General features: G+C 50.7%; 1 protein-coding gene across 2 annotated transcripts in view; it reads left to right on the top strand.

The window, feature by feature from the left end:
* CIC (capicua transcriptional repressor) overlaps window positions 1-21,527 on the top strand; it is a 38,392-nt gene extending 16,865 nt beyond the window's left edge. For both annotated transcript variants that reach the window (XM_063312235.1, XM_063312236.1), the window contains exons 3-21: window positions 4,386-4,535; window positions 4,735-4,954; window positions 5,445-5,574; window positions 5,828-6,010; window positions 6,672-6,831; window positions 6,920-7,101; window positions 8,073-8,292; window positions 10,187-10,287; window positions 10,527-11,790; window positions 12,853-13,073; window positions 14,490-14,659; window positions 14,773-14,942; window positions 15,105-15,377; window positions 15,989-16,470; window positions 17,019-17,287; window positions 18,409-18,560; window positions 19,481-19,612; window positions 19,729-19,860; window positions 20,323-21,527. In XM_063312235.1, the coding sequence (XP_063168305.1) occupies window positions 4,386-4,535; window positions 4,735-4,954; window positions 5,445-5,574; window positions 5,828-6,010; window positions 6,672-6,831; window positions 6,920-7,101; window positions 8,073-8,292; window positions 10,187-10,287; window positions 10,527-11,790; window positions 12,853-13,073; window positions 14,490-14,659; window positions 14,773-14,942; window positions 15,105-15,377; window positions 15,989-16,470; window positions 17,019-17,287; window positions 18,409-18,560; window positions 19,481-19,612; window positions 19,729-19,860; window positions 20,323-20,654 (4,943 nt within the window). In that variant the 3' untranslated portion in view covers window positions 20,655-21,527. The remainder of the gene's footprint in view (window positions 1-4,385; window positions 4,536-4,734; window positions 4,955-5,444; window positions 5,575-5,827; window positions 6,011-6,671; window positions 6,832-6,919; window positions 7,102-8,072; window positions 8,293-10,186; window positions 10,288-10,526; window positions 11,791-12,852; window positions 13,074-14,489; window positions 14,660-14,772; window positions 14,943-15,104; window positions 15,378-15,988; window positions 16,471-17,018; window positions 17,288-18,408; window positions 18,561-19,480; window positions 19,613-19,728; window positions 19,861-20,322) is intronic.
* Window positions 21,528-22,611: the final 1,084 nt, after the last annotated feature.

The following is a 22,611-nucleotide window of genomic DNA, read 5'->3' as shown; positions in this document are numbered from 1 at the left end:
CTGGAGTAAACCGCAGCCAATGGGCATCTCTTTGGCCCCGTGAACCGTTCTTATTTTGCATATGACTGACATTCCAGCGGCGGCCAATGGGAGGTCGCCTTGTGCGTGTGTGACTGGAGAGAAAAGAGGGGGGGTTCATTTGCATGTGAATGACCCGGCGTGGAGGCAGCCAATGGCATACGGAGGGCTAATTGGGCATGCGTGACGGGGCTCTCGGTGTGCGCGCCCTTGTGTGTGTGTGCCTGCGCGCGAGAGAGGGAGAGGGAGGGAGCGCGAGCGAGCGAAGGGAGGGGTGAGGTTCGGGCGGGGGGCCGCCCTTGTTCGTAGCCCAGAGCGGCTGGGAAAGGAGAGGAGGAGGAGGAAGAAGGAAGGCGGGAGAGGCAGTGAATGGTGTTTGGTTACAACCGGAGGGGACGGCGCGACAGGCGGAGCAGCAGCGGCAGCCTCCTCGCCTCTCCTCCCCCCCCCCGCCAAGAGGCGCCGCGACCAGCAACCGCCCGTCCGCCTGTCGCCGATAGCCGCGACAGCCCAGCGAAGAGGAAGCGGAGGGGCGGCGGAGGGACGGAACAGCCGGACAACTTGGAGCCCTCGCCCTCCCCCTTCCTCTCTTTCTCTCTCCCCCCGCCCCCCCCCCGCTTTCCTTCCTTTCCCTGCGCGCACCCTTTAATCCTGCCAGGCTACAGTCGCCGCTGCTGGCGGGGGGACGGAACGGGCGGACAGGCGGCGGCTGCCCCCTCTACCTCTGCTCTGCTGCTTAGCCACCCCCTTTTCCCACTTCTTTTCTGGGGGGACCTTTTTGCGGCCAAAACGGAGGTGGACGAAAAGGAGGGGGCGCTGGACAGTTCTTTGCACAGACTGGTGCACCCCTCCGACCTTTGAAAACTTGCGCTGCCTGTGTGCACCCTCCTCTCTGGCACACACGCGCGCTCGCACACACCCTTGCACAACTACCTCATCTTTCCTCATCTCCTTCCCCCAAATATGCCTTTTAACTCACCCCATGCTGACCGCCAGGCTGAGTCCGAGAGGCGCTCCACCTGTGAGGAGGATCAGAACAGGCCGTAGGAGAAGACTGTTGCCTCTCCTGCTGCCTCATTACACCGATGGTGGTGGCCGGTGGCCTGTCTTTAGAAGGTTGACCTACAGCTGGCCTGCTTTCCACATGGAACCAGCTGAAGTGTTCCCCTGGCCCCGAGGAGTACCAGCTTGCTGACCTCGCAACACACCTTCAACCTACATCGAAGCTGCAGAGTTTACTGGGCCACACCTCCTCCATCCTGGGGAGGGAGAGTGGGGAGAATGGTCTCCAGACAGGTTCGCTGAGAAACGCCATCTGTCCTCACAACGGCATCTTGCGCCTTGCGATGTTTTCCACAGAAAGACCCCCAGCAACTTTACCCCCTTTGCCACACAGGGGGTTAGGCATGTTCGGTCAGTGCATCGTGGGTATATGTGTGTGCATGGAGAGGTGTGAGGCACGGTGCGGAGCAATTCCTGTATTGTGCTCTATCTTGATGAAATGATGAGTGGTGTGAAGGTTATAAGAGACCCTAACCCCAGATGAGCTGACCTTTAACCTTTGTCGTGTTGGGACATGGCTTGTCTGCTATTTCATAATTGCACTGATGATAAGGTTTGAGTTCTGTAGAATGGAAGAAGTTGGAGTTGGGGAATTAGCCTCAACATATCCTAAGGATCTGTGAAAAGCTTAATAAACATACTGTGCAGTGGGATTCAAGTCTTTCCAATCCATCCACCCAAACAAGGTGCAAGCATTGGCTATAAGGTTTTTGATTATTTTTACTGTCCCATGGTGTATGTTAGGATCCTGTTACCCAGAAATTCGGCAGATGAACTTTTTCTGGAGTGGAGATGTGATTAACAGAAGTTACTCAATGTCAGTGGGTCAAGGTGCTGTTAAAGGTGCAGTGGGTGAAATAAAGTGACAGCTCTGTTAGAATGTGTGCGTTGCCATTAGAAGTCCCTCCTTGTGGATGCGATGAGAAGTGGCAGGACAAGGCCAGCACAAATGCACCCAGTACTTTTGGTTTGGTGCGGATTATTTGCATGTGGACACTCGATGTTGTTTCTCCCTTTATAGAAGAAAGCATATTTACAGGTGTACCTTGCAACTGTAGTGTGTGGTTGAAAGATACACTTGTGGCTATATAATTCATGGCAAAAGTGGGATTTGAATCCAAGCAGAACTTTTGTAAACTCGGGGGAGGGGGGGTTTCTGCTGACCGGAGGTAGAAGAGCGTATTTACTGTACATCAGGATTCTTAAATCTAGCATTCAGCTTGTTGTATAGCTTCACACTAGTCCCCGCATGTGCTGTACTTTCTTTGTCACATGTTTTGGTAGGGTTTTTTTTTTTTTGCTTGATGTGGCTTCAATCTCAGAAGCTGAATCTTAATCTTTGCTTGGAGGTAGGGCTGGGATGGTGGATGGCCTCTGTTGTTATATTTAAAGTTCTTGTTTTGGGGGGTGGTCTTAATGTTTCTTGTCCTTGCTTCTACTCTCCCCCTTCCTTCCCCCTTTAATCCTTCCTCCTCCTGCGTAGGGATGTGGTCACCAGCCGGAGGACAGGAAGCCACTGAGCCAGCGCTTCCCGGCAGAGTCCAACCACTGATGCACTCAGTGCTTTTAATAATTGAGTTAACTTTACACGCAAGTGCAGGGGGGAGGGGGAGAAATGTAGCCGATCCATTAGGGATTACAAGGAAGGGAAGAGGAATGATGGGGAAAGAGGTATTTTGTTTGGTAGGCAATGTATCTCCTGTTGGAACAGGCCTGTCTCTTTTCTCTGGGAGCAAAGTCAAGCCCTCCCCCCACCATTTAATCACTAATTTGAACATTTTTGTTTTAAGCAAGTACTTAAAAGTGCTTTTAACCCTTTCCCCCAATAAACAAATTATAGATACAATCAAAGAACTAGCAAAGGTGATCTAAGACCCTTCAATGGTCAAGCTGCTTAGCTGTGTATCTCAGTGTTGTCTGCTCTGACTGGCAGCAGCTCTTCAAAAAGCATGGTGGAAATCTGCTCCATAATCTCTTCCATGATCTTTTGAATGGAGATGCCAAGACTGAACCTGTGCCCTTATGCGTGCAAAGTAGTTTTGGTTTGTTTCCTAACCTTACTGAAATGTTAAGGACAGAGGTGTTCTAGAGCAGTGGAATCTCACCCTTCAACCCTATTCTCTCCCTAGACTGTAGCTAAAATCTGATTGTTTTAGAGTTTTCAACCTTCTTTATCCAGCTGTGGATGTTTCTTGTAATGCTATATTATATGTGGTGGGATGATTGATACCAGTTGGGGCTGCTGCTCAGATTGAAAGCTCTTATTGTTGCTGCTGATTGAAAGTCAATATGGCTGATCTGCAAAGTCTACACTATAATCAGTGTTGGGTTAAGGTTTTTTTTTTTTTTTTGCAAACACTGCAGTCATGGTCTGTTGCCATGATGCAAAACTCCAGTCCATTCACACCTGTTGCTGCATTAAGTTGTAATTTCCGTATTGACAAGTGAACATCACTTACATTTGGGCTTATTGGCAATTAGATGTTACTGTGAAATGTGGTTTTGGGGTGTTGTAAATTGTGTGTGTATATACACAGGCTTGTACATTTGTCTCTTTCCTCTGCATTAGCCTTTTCCTGGACACCTTGAGAAGGAAGTATTGCTTAGTTTGATATGGGGGCAGCAGGAAGCAATGGGAGGGGGTGAGAGAATGCAGCAGGCCACAACATTCTTCGTTTTAGCTGTAAATTGCCTGCAAGTAGGATCTGACCACCTCTGTCTACAAAGGAGAGGCCCACAAACCCACCGTGTAGAGCAATGTAGTGGCAGACTGTTCTGGGGTAGTGTTTGGCTATCTTTGCCCTGCAAAGCTTGAGCTCCTGAGGATGCTCTCTAGCTGGGATGGAGCCAAACGGCTTGGCTGCCCCAGTGAGCGTGGGAGTCTGAGTGAGCGGGGCCCCAACCTCTCCCTCCCCTTCCCCTCCTGCAGCTGTAAAATTCCTTTGCCTGGCTTCCAGCTGGGAAGGGCGGAGGACGCCATGGTTGCTTCCTGGCAGGCGGAGAAGAAAACCTCCCCCTTGCCCCCCTCCTCAGGGACTGAAGTGACTGACTAGTGATAAGGCATGGCACAAATTGTGACTATCGGGACTGAAAATTGTGGAGAAAAACAAGGCATCTTTGCCAGGAAAGGGAGGGCATTTTTAAAGGGAGGGAAACAACATAGTCTGCCTTCCCCAGTAACCCAACTCAATTCTGGACTCCTATTCTTCCCCATGCCACTGAACTTCACTCAAATTTTTTCAGTTGCTGGCCTGAGTTGGCTGACAAAATACTTTTGTGTTTTATTTCTCCCCTCCTCCTTCCAGTGTGGACAAATGTGGAGCCGCGGTCTGTGGCAGTATTCCCATGGCACTCACTAGTGCCCTTCCTGGCTCCAAGCCAGCCAGATTCCTCCGTGCAGCCCAGCGAAGGCCAGCAGCCTGTCAGTCATCCATCCACATCCAATCAGAACAAAGGTAAGGTGGACGAAGGAAAGAGATGGAATCTGTGCAGATTTCCCCCTAAAATCTCTGGGCAGGAAATAGTCTCGGAAGAGGACTCTCTGGGAATGAGGCGATGCCTTGCTGGCACAAAGAAGTAATGCAAAGTCTGTGATAACCCCTTCCTAGCAAAATATGCAGCCTTTCATTCCCACCTTGGCATTTATGTTGTCAGAACCTCCAGAATCAGCTGCTGTGGCCCACGAACTCCCTGGGTTATCTTCAGAGGCTGACGGTGCAGGGAGGCCAACCCCCTCGCACCCTGATAGTCCCGCTCCAGTTCCCCAACCTTCTACGGTGACTCCAGGAGGAGGTGGAGGTCCATCTCAGCATGATGATGACCTTCCGGGGCACCCACGCTTGGACAGCGAGACTGAGAGTGACCATGATGATGCGTGAGTATTGCTGCTTTGGGTTGTAGTATCCTTTGTTAGGCTTCTTGGACACCAACCATTTGTTGCCACATGTTCTCCTATTTGATTCACCACCCTTTTGTATGGTTCATGGACTGACTTTTCCGATGGATTTCAGGGGGTCACTGGTTGTGATGGGACGCATAGTAGGAATTGGACATGCAGCTGCAGGCAGTGACCTGAGGGAGTGAAATTGAGCAATACCTGGGGGAGGACATCTTGGGAAGGAGCCCACATAGAAAAAGAAGCAGGGGTGAATGGAGGTGTGGTCAAAAAAGTCCAGATGGTGGTTGTGACAGTGAGATTGAAACTCCCCCCCCTTGTTTTCATGTGTGGAAAGAAGGGAAGGAATGGGCATGGTGCCAGAAGTGTTGAAGAATGCTGGGAGTCCCAGATGGTGGGAAGGCTCTGGAATAGGCAGCAGAAAATGGGAAGCTGCCTTTGAGCCTTCACCTAATATTTTCATACCTAGGTTCCTATCCATTTCATCTTCTGAGATCCCGATCCCGCTACTGCCTGGCAAGCGGCGTACCCAGTCTTTGAGTGCACTGCCAAAAGAGCGTGATTCTTCCTCTGAGAAAGATGGGCGCAGCCCAAACAAGGTGTGACGGCTTTCCTATTTTTTCCTTCTCCTTTCCATCTCCTTAACCTGCTTGGTACGGAGTATACCAGGAAAATCTTTTGCCACCCTTCGTTTACTTGTGAAATGTTCCACCAAAATGTTCCACTCGCTCAAAGAGTCACTCTTTGAGTGAGATGGGCAGGGATGAAATTTGAAATATAAATAAATAAATAAATTCATTATCTGCCATTGGCTATGGCACATTCCTTCACTCCCTCTTTCCTTTTGGGTAGAGAGAAAAAGACCACATTCGGCGGCCAATGAATGCTTTCATGATCTTCAGCAAGCGACACCGGGCCCTGGTGCACCAACGGCACCCCAACCAAGATAACCGTACGGTCAGCAAGATCTTGGGCGAGTGGTGGTACGCTTTAGGGTCCAAGGAGAAGCAGAAGTACCATGACTTGGCCTTCCAGGTATAGCCTCCTACAGAGCATTGGTCAGAAAATGAGGTCAAGAGTCAGAGCTCTATTCGGGCATGCCACTCTTACTAGCTGAGCTGGCATGGCTGGCGTAGTTAAGGGTCACTGTTGTACAGGGTGCTGTCTCTAAGAGTGACTAGACTATTTCCAAGTAGGGGAGGAAGTGTGACAGCCAGGATTGTGTGAAGCACCCAAAGTGCAAAATGGGCATTTTAGCAAAACTGAGTTCCCAGAGAATCCTGGCTTTTGTGTAATTTTAGAAGATGAGTTTTATCTCCGGTGGCAGCCAAGGTATGTTTGAAAGTGTAGGTAAAGCATAGTGAAATCTCAGAAGCCAAAGAATTGGTAGAGAAGATATCCAACTTTGGCAAACAGGACTTCATTGTCATTAAGATGGATCTAGACAGGAAGCTGGCTTCACTTGGTGAAGCTATGCAGATTGATGGAAATTATGCAGATAGATTGAATTGATTGAGGTTGTGGTTTTACAGCATTTGAGAATCTTCCACAGTGTGGAATCTTTGCAGCTGTAGCGATGACTGTTTCCAGCTTAGCCCTGAGCATCTGGAATCTCTCTGTTTGCTGTCTTTCCCACTCTCCGCCTCCCTCTCTCTCTCTTCACTGTTTTCTTTCCTCATCTTCTCCCACCTCCAAGGTGAAGGAAGCCCATTTCAAAGCACACCCGGACTGGAAGTGGTGTAACAAAGATCGGAAGAAGTCTAGTTCGGATGTGAAGCCTGTTGGGCCAGGGGGGTGCCCCAAGGAGACGCGTGAACGTAGCATGTCGGAGACAGGTGCTGCTGCTGTACCTGGAGGTGAGCTGCTTTCATGCCACCTGCTGTCCCTTGGTAAGGCTCCTCTGGGCTCTCCTTACTTTTTTCCCCCTCCCTTTTCTTTCATCAGGTACTTCTGAAATGCTGCTGGGGCCAGATGGCAAAGCAAGTGCCATGGGATCTGGGCACAGCCATGGGGAGCGAATCTTGCCTTCAGGGTCTGATGTGCAGCGCCCACGGGCCTTTTCCCATAGCGGTGTGCATGGCATGGAGAGTGACCGAGACAGCCAGGTGTTGCAAGAGCTGACCCAGGTAAGGCAGCACAAGGAGCCACAGGGCGACAGGAGTCCAAGAAGCTTATGGGGTGGTTGGGCTGTGCTTGCCCTTAGAATTCAAGAGAGCATCAGGCTTTGAACACCGCTGGTCTGCCATTGAGGGTAATGTTGCTTACTGCAAACACTGTGGCTTTATTTCTCCCTGAGGTGGGAAAATACTTGGTGGCTAGGGCAGCGCTTCTAAGTTTTTGGAAGGTGAGATCTACAGTGGGCGGAGCAATGATACAAGGAAGGTGGAGCTACACCATGCACACTGCAGAGTTGAATTTTTTCCCTATATTTTACAGATGGGCCTTTTCTCCTCTTTAAACCTCAGTATCTCTTACCCAGAATGGTAGGAAAGTACATCCCAACTTTTTCTAAGGTGATTGGTGGGGTTTCTGGAGGCTCAGAAAAAGGGAGTTTGAGGGATTGCATGCTATCTTGAAATCTCAGGTTGCCCATCATGATTTGAGATTTATGTCCATCTATGGTCACCCATCCTGTTCTCAGGTTGTGTACCACTACTGACATCCCTCCCCCCCCCCTCTCTCTTTTTCCCTCTTTCTCTCTTTCCCATACACATGCACATACATGACATGGGAGGGTGCAACACAAAGGCAGTACGCTAGACAACACAAAACACTGTCTTGGAAGCTCCTAAAGGGTGGAACTTCTAAGCTCCTCTGAACATCATCTGATCAACTGCCTTTAAGGCATTTCTCTGTTTCCTTGGCGTGCCTTCCTTCAGCCAATTCCAGCTGGAGCAGGTGGTCTAGTGGGTCCTCAGGTGCCAAGCCATAAAGGGCTTTATAGGTCATGACCAGGAGCTTGAATTGTACCTGGAAACTAATTGGCAACAGTTGCAGGTCTTGGCAAATTGGTGTTCTGTGCTCCCAGTGCCAAAAGTGAGCATGTATGTACACAGGTCTCTCCCTACTCTAACAGATGACTGTCTTGGTGTTTCAGATTTGCTCTGGACAGTCTCCCTATGCCAGCGGGAAGGGGCAGTATGGGGGGCTGGGCCCCTCAGGATCCCCATTTGCGACTCCGGGTGAGGGTCCCCGTCATTCCCTGCACCCACGTTCCTCCCATGCCTCTCGTTCTCAACGCACAACCAGTGAGGACATGACCAGTGATGAGGAGCGCATGGTTATCTGTGAGGAGGAGGGTGACGATGATGTCATTGGTGAGGAACTCCTGTTGAGCCTTTTTTTCCATATAAACTTTAATAATCAGCCTTTAAATCAGAAATGAATGGCTTTCTGTTTGTTTGTTTGTTTGTTTGTTTATTTTTCAAATTTTGCTAGCGCCCATCTCCCCCAAAAGAGGGACTCTGGGCGGTTTACAATAAAATTAAAACTATAATAATAAACAATTAAGATCCTATAAAAACAATTTACAAATATAAAATACAACATAAATAAGTATAAAATCCAAGAGGTTAAAAATTCTAATCAGGTGGGAGGGGGTCTAAGGTGCGAGCCAACCCCATGGATGGTTGCCCACCTTCCCGCCCCAGGCGAGACAGCAGAACCAAGTTTTCAGGGCCCTCCTGAAGGTCGGAAGTGAAGGCGCCTACCTCACCTCTGGGGGCAAGATGTTCCAAAGGGCCGGGGCAACTGCAGAGAAGGCCTGCCTCCTGGGCCCCGCCAGATGGAATTCTCTTATCGACGGGGTCCGCAACATGCCTTCTCTGCCTGACCGGGTGGGGCGGGTCAATGTTGTGGGGATGAGACGGTCCCTCAGGTAGCCTGGCCTCATGCCATGTAGGGCTTAAAGGTCAAGGAGCGTATTCCAGAAATAAACAGAAGCCAGAAACATTTTGAGAGGGGTTTTCAAGAGTTTTAAGAAGTCTTCCTTAAATCCCCCTTAAATTCCCCAAATGCAATAAAACAATCCAAGGATTTAACCATACCCTCTTTGACTTACCTATTCTGACAAGGCTCTGGAGGCAATGAAAGGGATGCTGGTTGGCCACACTCACCTTTCCTGCCTTACATTATGAATAGCTGATTTCGGCAAAACTGCCCTCTCTAGAAGCTAAGAATTTAACTCTGCCAAATAGATGCATACATAGGATGAGAAAAGGGAGAGATGTGAAATAAATACTTGTGGATATATGCTGAAGTACATCTTGGATTGCCTTGACTAAATAGTTTGACATTTACTAATGCCAGCTAGAAATTGAAGGGACTTCTTATTTTTCTTTAGCAACAAGATCCTCTCTGAGGAACATTTTCATCTTGGAATTATTAATACGGACCCAAGCTTGTTTCCGTGACTATAATGTGTCAGCCATTTTCCTATAAAATAGCTGGGATTTTCAAACATTTTCTTTAACGGCTGCTGGAATAAAATATAATAACCAGATTCCCTTACATGGGATCAGTTGTAGGAAGTAGAAATTGGATATAAGGCAGCTCCCTACATGACCCTATTTTCATTATGAAAAAAATACGCAGTTCAGCAGAAGCGCAAATATTTTTTGTGGAGAAAGTCCCAAGCTCAGTTGCTGGAGGCTGAGAAATCCTGAAGAATCATTGCTTGTCAGTACAGAAAATAATGAGCTGTGCACCAGTGCTCCATTTGTATGTAAGCAGTAAGAATGGGGGAACCCACGATCCCTGGTTAGAAGATCTGATTGTGTTCTCGGTAATCTTGAACATTTGTCTGAATGCCCTGTTTCAAAGCTAGGTGGTGGCCAGTTAGGAACCAGGCATTTCCGCCTACCGTTTTGACCTCCTCCGTTACGTGGTTTCTTGTGCCTTAGTTATTTGCCGACTTACCACCTTCATTTCCTGCAATTACTCAGTTCTTTGAGTACTCAGCTCGGCTGTACCCAGGCTCCCTGTTTATAAAGCTCTTCTAACACTTCCGGCATGTGCGCTCGGGCCCACATTCTTCCCCAGAAACCCTGTTCTGTTGTGTTTGTCTTCGCAGTGAGCGTATCTGCAGATCTGCAGTAATACTCTCTCCTGGATAGTGACCTCTCTGTCTGTCACTCTGGAGAGTTTTCATAAGGGAAGCGAGATGGGGAGACAGGATCTTGCTGACTCACTCCCCTTGCTTTCCTCCCGCAGCTGAGGATGGGTTCAACCCTGCTGACGTTGACCTGAAGTGCAAAGAGCGAGTGACGGACAGTGATAGCGAAGGATCATTAGGAGAGGAATCTGACAGCAAGGTGAGTAAGTTGCAAGAGGCTAGTTAGAACAAAGGCTTTTAAGTGCACTGGTAAGTACAGCAATGGGGGGTCTCAGCCATGTGGCACGAGAAGGTCTTGTCTCAAATCATCTAGATGAGATTTGAACTGGGACCTGATCGGTTTTCAAGGCTGGTCTCCATCTTCAGCAAAACTCTGATGAAAATGGTTGCCTGAGGCTGTCCCTCCCTCTTTTTAAGAGCGTTCCCATTTGCTTCTAGGACTTTGGGCGAAAACTCTTTGCCCCGGTGATCCGCTCAGCAGCCCTGCCGCCGCCTCCTGCTGCCTTTGCCCCATGTCGTCCGCCACCTCCCCTGGACTTGGAGCCGCCGCCACCGCTGCCATCTCACAGTCACAATGAGCAGCCCCCTTCTAAACCTTACAGTCCCTTCCAGGTGTCCCCCAGCCCCTTCAAGGCCCAGGACTCCCACGGAGGTCTCCGTCCCCACAACACCCCAACCAAGCGGTTGGAGGCCCGCTTTGACCCAGCAGCTGCCCCCTACAGGCGGAAGAGAGCAGACAGCGCGGGGAATTCCCAGGGGCCTGTGGAGTCCGGAGCAGCCCCCCTCTCTGTCCCCGCCCACTCTGTCATCTCCCCGCCCAGCGGTGTGGTGCAAACTGTGGTGCTTCCTGATTCAACCCGTTTGTCCACTGGCACCGTGCTGGCGACAGCCCCATCTATAAGCACACCAAGCATGGGGGTGATCGGCTACAGTGGGTCACCCAGCTTGGTCCGGACAGCGTCCACTGTGGTCACCAACGTGGTCAAGCCGGTTAGTAGCACTCCTGTACCTATTGCCAGCAAACCTTTCCTGCGTGGATCGGGGGATGGGCTGCCACTGCTCAGTCCCCCACTGTCAGAGGGCAACGTGAAACCAGAAGGGACCTCCATCGGCCGGCTTGGCCTGCTCTACGCCGATAAAAAGACTCCCCAGAGCTCTGCTTTGGCTGGGATCCAAGCCACCTCTCCTCACTTGGTGGCAGGACCGCTTCTTGGCCAAGGCTTGGCTGCGGTGGGGAAGTGTCCCCCAACCCAAGGAAGCGTTGTGACCAATCTCCTTGTAGGAACGCAAGGTTATAGCCAAGCCAGTGGTGCTGGAGGAGCTGGCGTCCCAGTGACTGTTTTGCCGCCTGGGGCCATTGCCCAGCAGCCCTCTGTCCAGTTCATCACCCAGAATCCCCCTGGACAGAATGGGCCGGTGCCCCTCAGCATCCTGCAGCCTCAAGGTATTTTGTCAGGGGCAGCAGGAAAGGCCGGGAGCATCACTCAGGTTCAGTACATCCTGCCTACGTTGCCTCAGCAGCTGCAGGTAGCCGGGGGAAAGATGCCAGCGACAGCGGGCACTCCTGCAGCTGCCAGCATTCACTTCACTCTGCCTCCCCCCAATGGAAAAGTGATCACTGCCCCCCAAGCCATCCCCATCATCCAGCCCGCACCAGGAAGCAACAGCGGCAACGTCACCGTCATGTCTTCAGCACCCAAAGGTAAACTTCTTTAGGCAGTACTCTTTACCTTTTCATGGAACCAAAGCTTGGGCAACTTTCCTTAGAGATTATAACTGCTCTGTTATTAAGCTTATTTTTAAATAACTTCATTGACAGAAGGGGATTATTCTCTGTTCCCAAATTGCATTCCCTCCATATTGTTTTGTTTGCTTGTTTTGTGTTTCTCTGGAGGCTAATAGTTACATTGGTATGAAAAAGCAGTAGGTTTACTAAATGCCCATTTGAATAAAGCTAACAAGTCTGGAGATATAATATAGCCTCATCATAGTTTCAGCTGCAATTATCTAACTCAGTGTTTCTCAACCTTGGCAACTTCAAGATGCGTAGACTTCAACTCCTAGAATTCCCCAGCCAGCTGTGATCTGACTGGTGGCTCATAGGATAGATGTAGTCCAGCGAGGTTTCTTTGACCCCGGGAAGCCTTCACAGTGGGTTGCTCATAGATTTACTTCCAAGCAAAATATTGATGCTTTGAACTCTGTAAGGCTGTGGAACAACCTTATCTGCCAAACTTTGATTTGAGTTCTTTGCTTTGTGGTGCCCATCTTGGGAGTAGGTTTTTTGTGGTGTATTGTTTTTAATTGTCTTTTTTTAAAACTTGTTTCACATCATTACACTGTTATATCCTGTACAGAGTCTGCAAATTAGGGTGAGTTTAAAAAAAACAACAGCAAAATAAATAAATATGCTTCTGAGAAATTGGGACAATTAATTCATTAGTGCCACCCCTAATCATGGCTTTCATATTAGCGGAAGATAATGAAGAAGCATATCTCCATAGGAAATTTAACCCCTGAGTCAATCTGCTCTCTGATGGGAAGCCATGTATTAGGTGTTTATCTATTGGAAGTCAAATATCTGATGAGTCAAAAACATGGGAGGGAGCAAGGAGATTAAATGGGGAGGCCCCACTCTAAATGTGCAGGTGCTCCCAGCATTCAGTAGGGCGATACATCCCTAAGACCAATTGTCAACGATTGCTGTGCCACCCCCAACCTCTCCTGACCCTTCTTTTTTTCCTTTCTCCCCCCCTCCTCACAGTTCAGTCAGTGTCCCCAGTGCAGGCACCATCTCCCAGCAGTTCAGCCCATCTTGTGTCTGGGCAGGTGGTGCCTCCTGCAGGGCTGCAGGTGCAAGGCAAAGTCTTGGTGCCTATGGCAGCCTCCCAAGTGACAGTGAGGACCACCTCAGCCACCCAGCTGCCTCTGGTTACTCCGCCTTTCCCCGTCCCAGTGCAAAATGGGAGTCAGCCGGCAAGCAAGGTCAGTATGTGTAGAACAGGATGACTTTGGGGTAAGGAGGGAGAAGAGGTGATGCGAAACCAAGTGCGGGTGATGAATAAACAGATCTGTGTTTTAGTATAGATTTTGTGACAGAAGTGATGCAGAATGGGCATCTATTGTGCGTTGTGCTGTATTTTAGACACGCAGCATCTGAAGTACGTTCTAGGAAAGATAGGCGAGTGTCAGGTTCATGAGGGTGAAAGACAAGCATAGGGGCAGCGAGGGTTTGGAATAATGTCCGTTGAAGGAGGACTTCTCAATCGATATATAGAGAACTGCAATTGCCTTAAACTGTGCATGAGCAAAGTTATTTCTGAGAAGGTGGGGTGGAGAGGAGGTTGTGAAGACTTGGGGAAAAGCACACACACACTGCATACTAAATGAAAGGAAGCATGACTGGGACAGGAAGGATCTCATACTGCATAACACTAATGCTGGCAGCTTATTTGGATAAAATTTGTAACAACACTGGAATACCCTGAATATCTTACATACCTAGGGTATATCTGAGATCATTTGAATTCTGTAGTTTTTTATGGGCGTGAGGGGTGTTTTGTCAGCCAGACAGCCATGCCAGTGATTTAAATTGTGTGTGTGTGTGTGTTTTGCACATCTGTCATTCTGCAAAGCTGGACCTAAGAAAAGGAAAAATACAAGGTACAGTCTGTCCCCCAGCCTGGTGTTCTCCAGACCGTTCCTGGTCAGTGTGGTCCAAACATTTGGAGGGTTCCCATGTGGGAAAATTTGTACCATTCATGACTGCTGTTAGAAGTCTGAGTGCCCCACTTAGCTTTGTTTCATTTTTTAACAACAAATCTCTCATCCTCTGGACTGTGAAAAAGGGAGAAAAGAGATTTAATAATGAACAGATCTCTTTGGGCCTATCAAGTTCTTGTTTCTTTCTTTGTCTCTTTGGAACAGTGTTTTTCAACCTGGGCAACTTTAAGGTGTGTGGACTTCAACTCCCAGAATTCCCCAGCCAGCCATGAATTCTGGGAGTTGAAGGCCACACATCTTAAAGTTGCCCAGGTTGAAAAACACTGCTTTAGAAGGTCTGAAACAATAAATAGCCTCAAATGCTGAAGAGAATCACAGTCCCTCACTGCTGACGATCACCATCTCCAACCCCAGTTCACATTTCCTGCCCACTTGTGCTTCCTCTCCCTTCCTCCCTGTTGGGGTAAAGACCGAGGACCTGAGCTGCGTGTTGCACAGACTCAGTCTCCTCTCTCCAAGGGCATTTATTCATACTGCCATAATATCACTCGGTAAGTTCCTTTACAGCAACGGTACAGATTTTGTCAACGACCCTGAGCCTGAGGCTGTATTCGCTCGATTAGACTCCCGGAGTTCCTCTTGTCTGCTTGTGCCAATTGAGCCTTTCTGCTCTTTCAGATTATCCAGCTCACTCCAGTGCCAGTTGTCCAGCCTCAGTCCTCTTCACAGAGCAGTGCCACTTTGGTGCCCCCTCTTAGCCCTGCTGCTCTTCAGGGCACTGTGGCCACCGCTGTCATTGGGTCCCCAAGCCAAACGCAGAAAGTCCTGTTGCCCTCCTCCTCTACCAGGTATGGCTTTGCCGGGTGAGTTTGTAGCTCTGGGTCTTACAGGCCTGGGGAGCGTCCATGCCTGTAGCAGCCGCCATAAAACACGCCCCCCGTCTCTCCCTCTCTGCCCCCAGGATCACCTATGTGCAGTCAGCAGCTGGGCACGCCCTCTCCCTGGGCACCTCGGCTTCTCATTCGCAACCCAGCGTCCCCCCAGCTGCTCCTGCCACGACCTACGTCCAGTCCCCGGTGGGACCTGCCCCCATGGCACTGGGTTTCACAGCTATTGGGCCACTGCTCTCGGGTAAGGCCAGGGAGGCAGCTACGGGGTGGGGAGAGGGGGCAGGATGCCAGGCTCACAGACTGACTGGCTGCCCTGCAGGAGGGGTCTGAGAACTGAACGTTAATAGTGGAGAAAACCCCAGAAGAGATGGAGCTAAAGGGCATGTTGGTCTGTTTCCTCCAGGCCAGAATCCTCTGTTGACTTCTGGGCAAGTGGGAGTGTCCCCGCTTCAGAGCCCCCAACTCCCAGTTTCCTGTGCTGGGCCAGGGCAGGTCATTACTGCTGTCTACCCCACCCCCACCGGGACCAGTCCTGTTCAGCCTGCTGGTCACAGCGTGGTCTATTCGGTGGCAGCCACAGGCACCGCCGCTGTCTCCTCTCCCACGGCTATCCTGCCCAAGGGAGGCAGCGTCAGCCAGAGCTCTGGGACTTCTAACCACGGCCTGATTTCCACAGGTATGGGGTGTTAGTTGGGGATCGGAGTCACCGTGTGGAGTGGTGGTCGTTGCCCCACAGAGAGAAAACTAAGGGGGAATGAAGGCCAACTAGGAGGGAGGCAATCTGTATTCCCTCAGAATTACTTACTATGATGCCGTAAATCTTCTTGAAGCCACATTGGTCCTGGTGATGCAGCGGATGTTGCTGGGCGGGGATGTTTCAAGCCAGGCTCCTCAACTGATGCTCAAGACTGAGCTGAATCCTAAAACTAGGTTAGCGGATATCCTTGCTGCCCAAATAGGCGATGCCCAAACAGATTAATCGTATGACAATCTATACAGTAGCCTGGTTCATAGAGCATGTTCCCACAACAACCAGAACCACAGAGTACCCAACCTCATTTAATCTAGCCTGGTCTGTTGTGTGACTCCAGGCAATAGTAGGATTTCCTTGCATTTCATTATCCTGGAATAAATACAGCTCAGCAAATGGAGCTGGGAAGGGGAGGATTAATGGGAGGGGGAATAATGGTAAATGGAGGGTGAATGTCTTTATTATTGTTCCAGGATGATAGTGCTGAACTTTTATTGCACATCGTCAGCTTCACCTTTTCTGTTCTTACTCTCCAGCCACACAGGTAATTCCTTCGACAGTCGTTCGACCTCAGCGCCCACCCCTCAAGCCTCCCCAGAAGGTAAAAGCCACCATTGCTAGCATCCCGGTTGGTTCTTATGAATCAGCCTCCTCGCCAGGCCCCGTTCGGCTTCCTGTGGGGCAGCAGCAGGACTCTGGAGGAGCACGATACCACCGGGAGACCGAAACCTTGGAACGGGCTTCACGGGAGACAGGGCCCCAAGATGCCCCCTCTTCCCCTGCATGCCAGGGGGCCGAACAGAGTCCCACCAAAGCCCAAGAGTTGAAACGAGATTCCCGGGAGCCGGTGTCAGCCCCGGCATCCCAGCCACCACCGCCGCTGCCGCCACAAGTAACGGAGACAGCGGCCACAGAAGTTGTCTGGAGCCAGCGGGAGGCGGCAGCGGGGTCCAGCGAAGAGGGTGCTGTCCGTGACCCTCCACCAGCCTCTCTGTTAGGCAGCAAAGGGGTGGAAACGGTAAGAAAGCCAGGCAGCACTGCCTGGCCCCCCTCCCTCCCTCTCCCCATAAGCTTTCCTCGTGGCTTCTGGCCGCCAAAACTGTGGCCGGCAGTGGCTTCATGGGGCCGCAGTGCCCTTTGGAAAGGAATGGCTAGACAGCCTTTTTGAAGCAGGAGCATATTTTGGAGACTTGGGACTTGTTTTAGATCAGGGTTCCTCAACCTTGGCAACTCTAAGCTGTGCGGACTTCCACTCACGGAATTCCCCAGCCAGCAAAGCTTAGTGTTGCCAAGGTTGAGGAACCCTGTTTTAGATGGCTTCGGGTAGCCAGGTGTGAGCTTATTAACAGAGTATGTTTGAACATCGCTTGCTTGGATTTGAACAACGTGCCCTGGTCCACGTGCTTCCCCTACCCGTTCCTGCCTTTTCTTATCCTGTTTCTTCAAAGAAACAAAGAGGACCCTCTTCCGGTTTGTGTCCCAGTAACGTGCTGCCGTATTCACCATCGTCGTTTGGATCACCTCTTCCAAGCTGCTCACTAGTGTTCTGTCTGTCTCCTTGTCTAGGCCCCAAAATTCCCCAGCTCCCCTGACTGGAGAACCGCTGGTCCAGAGGGTCATCCTGAGGGTTCAGTGTCATCTGCAGGCCCATCTTCCTCTTCTTCGCCAAGTCCGATCCCGTCCAGCTCTGGAGAGGTCTCTAGAAGTGGCGCTTCAACCCTCCCCACAACAGCAGCCCCCACAGCTGATGGGCCTGAGCCAAAGGAGGGTCCAGGTGGGAAGAAAGTGAAGGTCCGACCTCCCCCCCTGAAGAAAACCTTTGATTCTGTCGACAAGTGAGTGATGGGGAGGTGATCGCTGACTGTGTCTGTGGCCAAAGTCTGAAAGATTCACGCTATATGGATTGGATTCTTCGGAGGGGGAGTTCTTTGCGATTTTATCGTGGGGGCAATTTGCTGTAGTAGAAAAAGTGCAGCTCGCCCATTTGTATCACTCTTTTTGGCCAGCTGTACCAGCTTTCCTCAGTCTTGGCAACTCTCAGCTGTGCAGACTTCAACTCCCAGAATTCCTCAGCCAGTTTTGCTGGGAGTTGAAGTCCGCACAGCTTAGAGTTGCCAAGGTTGAGGAGCCCTGAGCTATACTGTACCAGACTTCCGTTGTCCTCGGAGTACCTTCAGTTTGAATTAAAGTGATGGTGAACCTCAGGATGAGCTGAATGTATGTTAAAACTCTTCCCCAAATCCTCTGTGATGGTCAACAGTTCCCTAAATAGGCATTAGAGCAGTGTTTTTCAACCTTGGCAGCTTGAAGATGTGTGGACTTTTAACTCCCAGAATTCCCCAGTGGGAGTGGAAGTCCACACACCTTCAAGCTGCCAAGGCTGAGAAACGCTGCATTAGAGTCTGCAAAGTGCAAGGTAGAATGCTTGCAAGATACGAATCCATGAAGGGATTACAATTCAGCAGGAAACAGGCCCAGATAGGCTCTGAGGAGAGATGGAGATTCTTGGGAATAAACAGAAGCGACTGGGTGACAGTCATTCCTACACGGTTATTGCTGCTTGGGCAACACCCTAATGCCGAAAAAAAACAAAGGTCTCCAAAACGTGCAATTTCTATGTTGGTGTGTATTTCTTCCATATCCATGGGCTACTTGGAAGTGCCTCTTAACTCACTGAAACAGAAACTTCCCCCCTAACTTTCACCTGTCATATGCTGGCTGTGTCATGTGGCCATGTTTCCTCCCGGAACAGAGGCTGTTACTCGTATGAGTCCTGTCTTGAGCTGCCGTGTGTCCCCAGAAAGGCCACTATGCGTAGAGGGAGCTGGCGTGGTCTGACCGCACTGCCATATGGAGGGATGCACAGGAGGCTGGGTTGGAAGCAATAGGGGGTCTGCGGGAGGGGAGGCCACCCACTGCCTCGCGTTGCCTTACTCCTGCCTCCTCCCCCCAGCAGGGTTCTCTCAGAAGTGGATTTCGAGGAGCGCTTTGCTGAATTGCCTGAGTTCAAGCCCGAAGAGGTGTTGCCTTCACCCACGCTGCAGTCTCTCGCCACCTCCCCTCGGGCCATCCTGGGTAGCTACCGCAAGAAACGCAAGAATTCCACCGGTAAGGGGAAGGAGGGGAGGCAGCTGAGGGCGAACATCTGTAGCCCCAGTGCTGACAAGGATCTAGGCGTGACCGTGCAGTTCGTACAGCACAACACAAGGACCAGGCTTTACTGGAGAGTGATATGAAAGGGTTTGGGTTTTTTGACAAAAAATAGTGGTACGATTTACTGAATTAGCCTGAAACAGAAGACAGCTAAACTGACTGTGGTAGTTCAGGAATTGTAGGGGCCTTGGGCAGCCTTTGGCATACTGTGTGAAGGCTCTGAAATGGGACCTGTGAATACACCATGGGGCCTCTTTTCGTACTCCTGGGTTATAGGTAGCCCTCACTTAACAACCGTTTATTTAATGATGGTTTGGACTTATGACAGTGCTGAAAAAGACGGACTTACAACGGTACTCACACTTAACAACCGTCGCAGTGTCCCCACGGTTACGTGATCATGATTTGGACACTTGGCAACCAGTTCACATTTATGACCATCGCGGTGTCCCGTGGCCATGTGATCTCCATTTTTGACCTTCCGGGCCAGCTTCTGGCAAGCAAAATCAGTGGGGAACCGTGTGATTCACTTAATGACCATGTGGTTTGCTTAATCCCACGGTGATTCACTTAACAACTGCCACAAAAAAGGTCATAAAATCGGATTCGATTAATGACCACTTCACTTAGCAACCAAAATTGTGGTCCCAGTTGTGATCGTTAAGCAAGGACTACCCGCACTCTGCTTTCTCTGCTCCCTGGCCATCCCCATCCCCTTCCCTCTTCTGGTGCGATACGAAAAAAAAGCAGCAGAAACGTGTGTGTCTAAGATTGCACGTTGTTTCTGTGGCAATTTAATTTTACTCCTTGGAGTCGACTGCTGGAGGGCGAGCATTGCTGTGTCCCTGCCACCTAACACGGGGGCTCCCTTTCAGATCTCGACTCCTCCACGGAAGACCCCATCTCCCCCAAACGGAAGATGCGGCGCCGCTCCAGTTGCAGCTCAGAGCCCAACACTCCCAAGAGCGCCAAGTGTGAAGGAGACATCTTTACCTTCGACAAAACAGGTAGCTGGGAGCGGCAGTGAATCCCACCCACGGGGAGGGCTGTCTCTGCACAGTGGAGGGGCGGGAAGCGCAGAGCCTCCACGGGCCCCTCTTCCAGCAGCCCCGTCTTTCTGCAGGCACGGACACGGACGACGTCCTGGGGGAGCTGGAGTACGAGAAGGTGCCCTACTCCTCCCTCCGGCGTACCCTGGATCAGAGGAGGGCTCTGGTCATGCAGCTCTTCCAGGATCACGGCTTCTTCCCTTCAGGTAGGGTGATGGTTTCGGGTTAGGTCTCAGCCTTGTTTCAGGATGAAGTGGCCTTGGATCGAGCGGCTTCAGACTCGGATTTCCTGCCCTGGTACAGCTGGGCCTGCCTGGGTTCCCGCTGAACGGCCGCCTTGAGTATCAGCCAGTTCTGGGTTTCCTAGAGTAACTCCAGCTGAGTCTTGGTCCAGCTCAACAAATGGCAGCGTCTTTCAAAATATGGCAGTAGATGCTTTTGATGGCTTTTGGACCTTGCTGGGAAGGGAAGGGCTGTCTTGAAAGCTGCAGGATGAAGCATACCCTGTTCTGCACGTTTCTGGATTGTTGTTTTGGGGAAAAGCCTTTAAGAAGTAACTCTCTAGGAAAAGATTTTCCTGCACAGGGAGCTGCCCTCTCCCCATTGCCCCGTTTGTTGTCAGCTTTCTGTGAGCCTTGCTGATCCTCTTTTTTCCCCCCCTTTGGCAGCCCAAGCCACTGCAGCTTTCCAAGCCCGCTATTCTGACATATTCCCCACCAAGGTCTGCTTACAACTTAAGATTCGGGAAGTGAGGCAGAAGATTATGCAAGCAGCCACCCCTACAGAGCAGGCCCCCAGCACGCCGGAGCCCGGAGGCCCCCCAGGCCAGGGCAGCACTGTGGAGGGACAGCTGACGGAGTTGAGCCTCCCGCTGGACTCAGCCCAAGGTGCAGAGGCCGCCCCCTTGGCAGCCAGCCCTTCCGCGACAGCAGCCGGTTGGGACTGTACCCAGCAGACTTCTCCAGGGGGGGCCGGTAGCACCACCACCAGCAGCAGATGAAGGGCACCAAGCAACAAGCAAGAACAGCAGCCTCGTTGGGGCGGGGGGGAGTCTCGGAGCTTTACCCCCACCCCATCCCGCTCTTCACCAGTATCCCCTCCTTTGCTAACCTCACCTGCTCTCTCCTGTGACTGTACGGGGGAAGCATCTGCCCGCAGCCTGCAGACACTGCCCGGCTCCTTTCTTCTTGCAGGCCTCTTCAGCCATTCTAATCTGACAGGGAAGGGCTGTGGACTTCCAGCAGGTCCCCTGTGCCTCCCTTCTCCCAAGAACTCAAGTGGTGGTGCTGACATATCAACCATTCCAAGACACGGGCCAGGAGACCTCTGGGGAGGGGCTGCCGCGGCCCCCCAGGCAAACCACCCCCTGTAAAATGACAGACCTCGTGTTGATTCCCCATCTCCTTTTAATAATGTTATAAGTATTTGGAGATCCCACCTACTTGTTGCTTCTGTGTCAGTAATTGGGGCAGAGGGGGAGCCTTTCCACCCATCCTTGCAGTGGGAAGAGGGAGGCCTTGCCTCCTGGACAGGCCATTGCTCTGGTCATTTGGAAAGCTGGGTCACTGGAGGAGGAGGAGGGAGGAAGTAGATTCAGACCAAGGCTGGGGTGCGTTGAGTTTTGAGAGTAGCGCCTCTTCCTCTGACTCGCCAAGGGAGGAAAGTGGCGTTGTCTGGAGGAGAGACTTTATGCGTGGCACAGCCTAAATCTGGACGGCAGTTAAGAGGGGTCTTGGAGAAAGGGAGCTGGCCTGGCAAGCTCCCCTCCGAGTGTGAGTGCCCTGGTGGCCACAGCCACATGTTGACCATGTGTAACCCCTTCTGTATTGGGGTGGCCCCACCTCACATACTATTAAAGCTCTTTAACAATCTGGTCCAGCTGTGGAATTTCTGTTTGTGCCGGTAAGCCGTTCCTTTTGGTTCTTCATGTGTTTCATTTGCAGATGCGCATCAGGGGCATGGGGCATCTGGTTTCTTCTGCTGTTTTGGCTCTGCTTTTCTAATCCTTACAGGTGCCAAGGTATGCTTGAAATGTTTGGGCAAGGTTGGTCTATAGGAGGGTTGGAAACTGGAGAACTTCCTTTGGGCAGATTTTTAAAGTTTTGGGCGGTGTCTCAGCTCCCCTTGCTGATTTGCAGCAGCACGGCAAAGACATTCTGTTCTTTGTGTTTTGAAACACGTTTTCTTGCACGTTTCTACAGCACCACGATGCCGACCTCTAGAATTGTGTTTTTCTAAAATCAAGCCCTTCAGAACATCAGTTCAATGTGGCTTTTCAGGTTGGAATCCCGTTGCAACCCCGCCCCCCCTTCTGTATTCCCCTCCCCATTCCATTTTCAACCAGTGAGGAAAGAAAAATGCTGGATCAACCCCGAGAGCAAACAGAATGACTCAACACTATCAGTGACGGCTTTTTAGTCACAGTTGCCCACCCCGTACTAGCCCAGGGGTTCTGCAGATCCAGCCAACTTGGTTAATTAAACCCTATTAAGTTAATGTTAAGTGTGTTGTGTGTCTACAGCCACAATGTACCTACTTGTAGCACTTTCCCCAGAGAGGTGGGATGGGAAATAAATGTATTACAAGTTAAATTGAGGAAGGAGGGAGGGAGATGTTACAAGGTTCTGCAGCACAGCTGTAAGCTACGTACTGTTGTCGCTATAACGGCTGGCTGAGGAAAGCAAAAAAACGGCCTCCCCCTTTCAGCTTCAGGAAGATAGTACTAAAGAGGGAGAAATCACTAAAGCAGGGTTCCTCAACCTTGGCAACTGTAAGCCGTGCGGACTTCAACTCCCAGAATTCCCCAGCCAGCAAAGCAAAGCTGGTTGGGGAATTCTGGGAGTTGAAGTCCACACAGCTTAAGAGTTGCCAAGGTTGAGGAACCCTGCACTAAAGAATTAAGAAAGGCAGCAACCAGGGAGAAATTTGCATAGATCAGGAACAGATGCTCCCAAATG

Source organism: Candoia aspera, chromosome 10, assembly GCF_035149785.1.
Source record: "Candoia aspera isolate rCanAsp1 chromosome 10, rCanAsp1.hap2, whole genome shotgun sequence".
Taxonomy (NCBI): Eukaryota; Metazoa; Chordata; class Lepidosauria; order Squamata; family Boidae; genus Candoia; species Candoia aspera.
The sequence above is the reverse complement of the archived record's forward strand: the minus strand, read 5'-3'. Positions and strand labels throughout refer to the sequence as shown.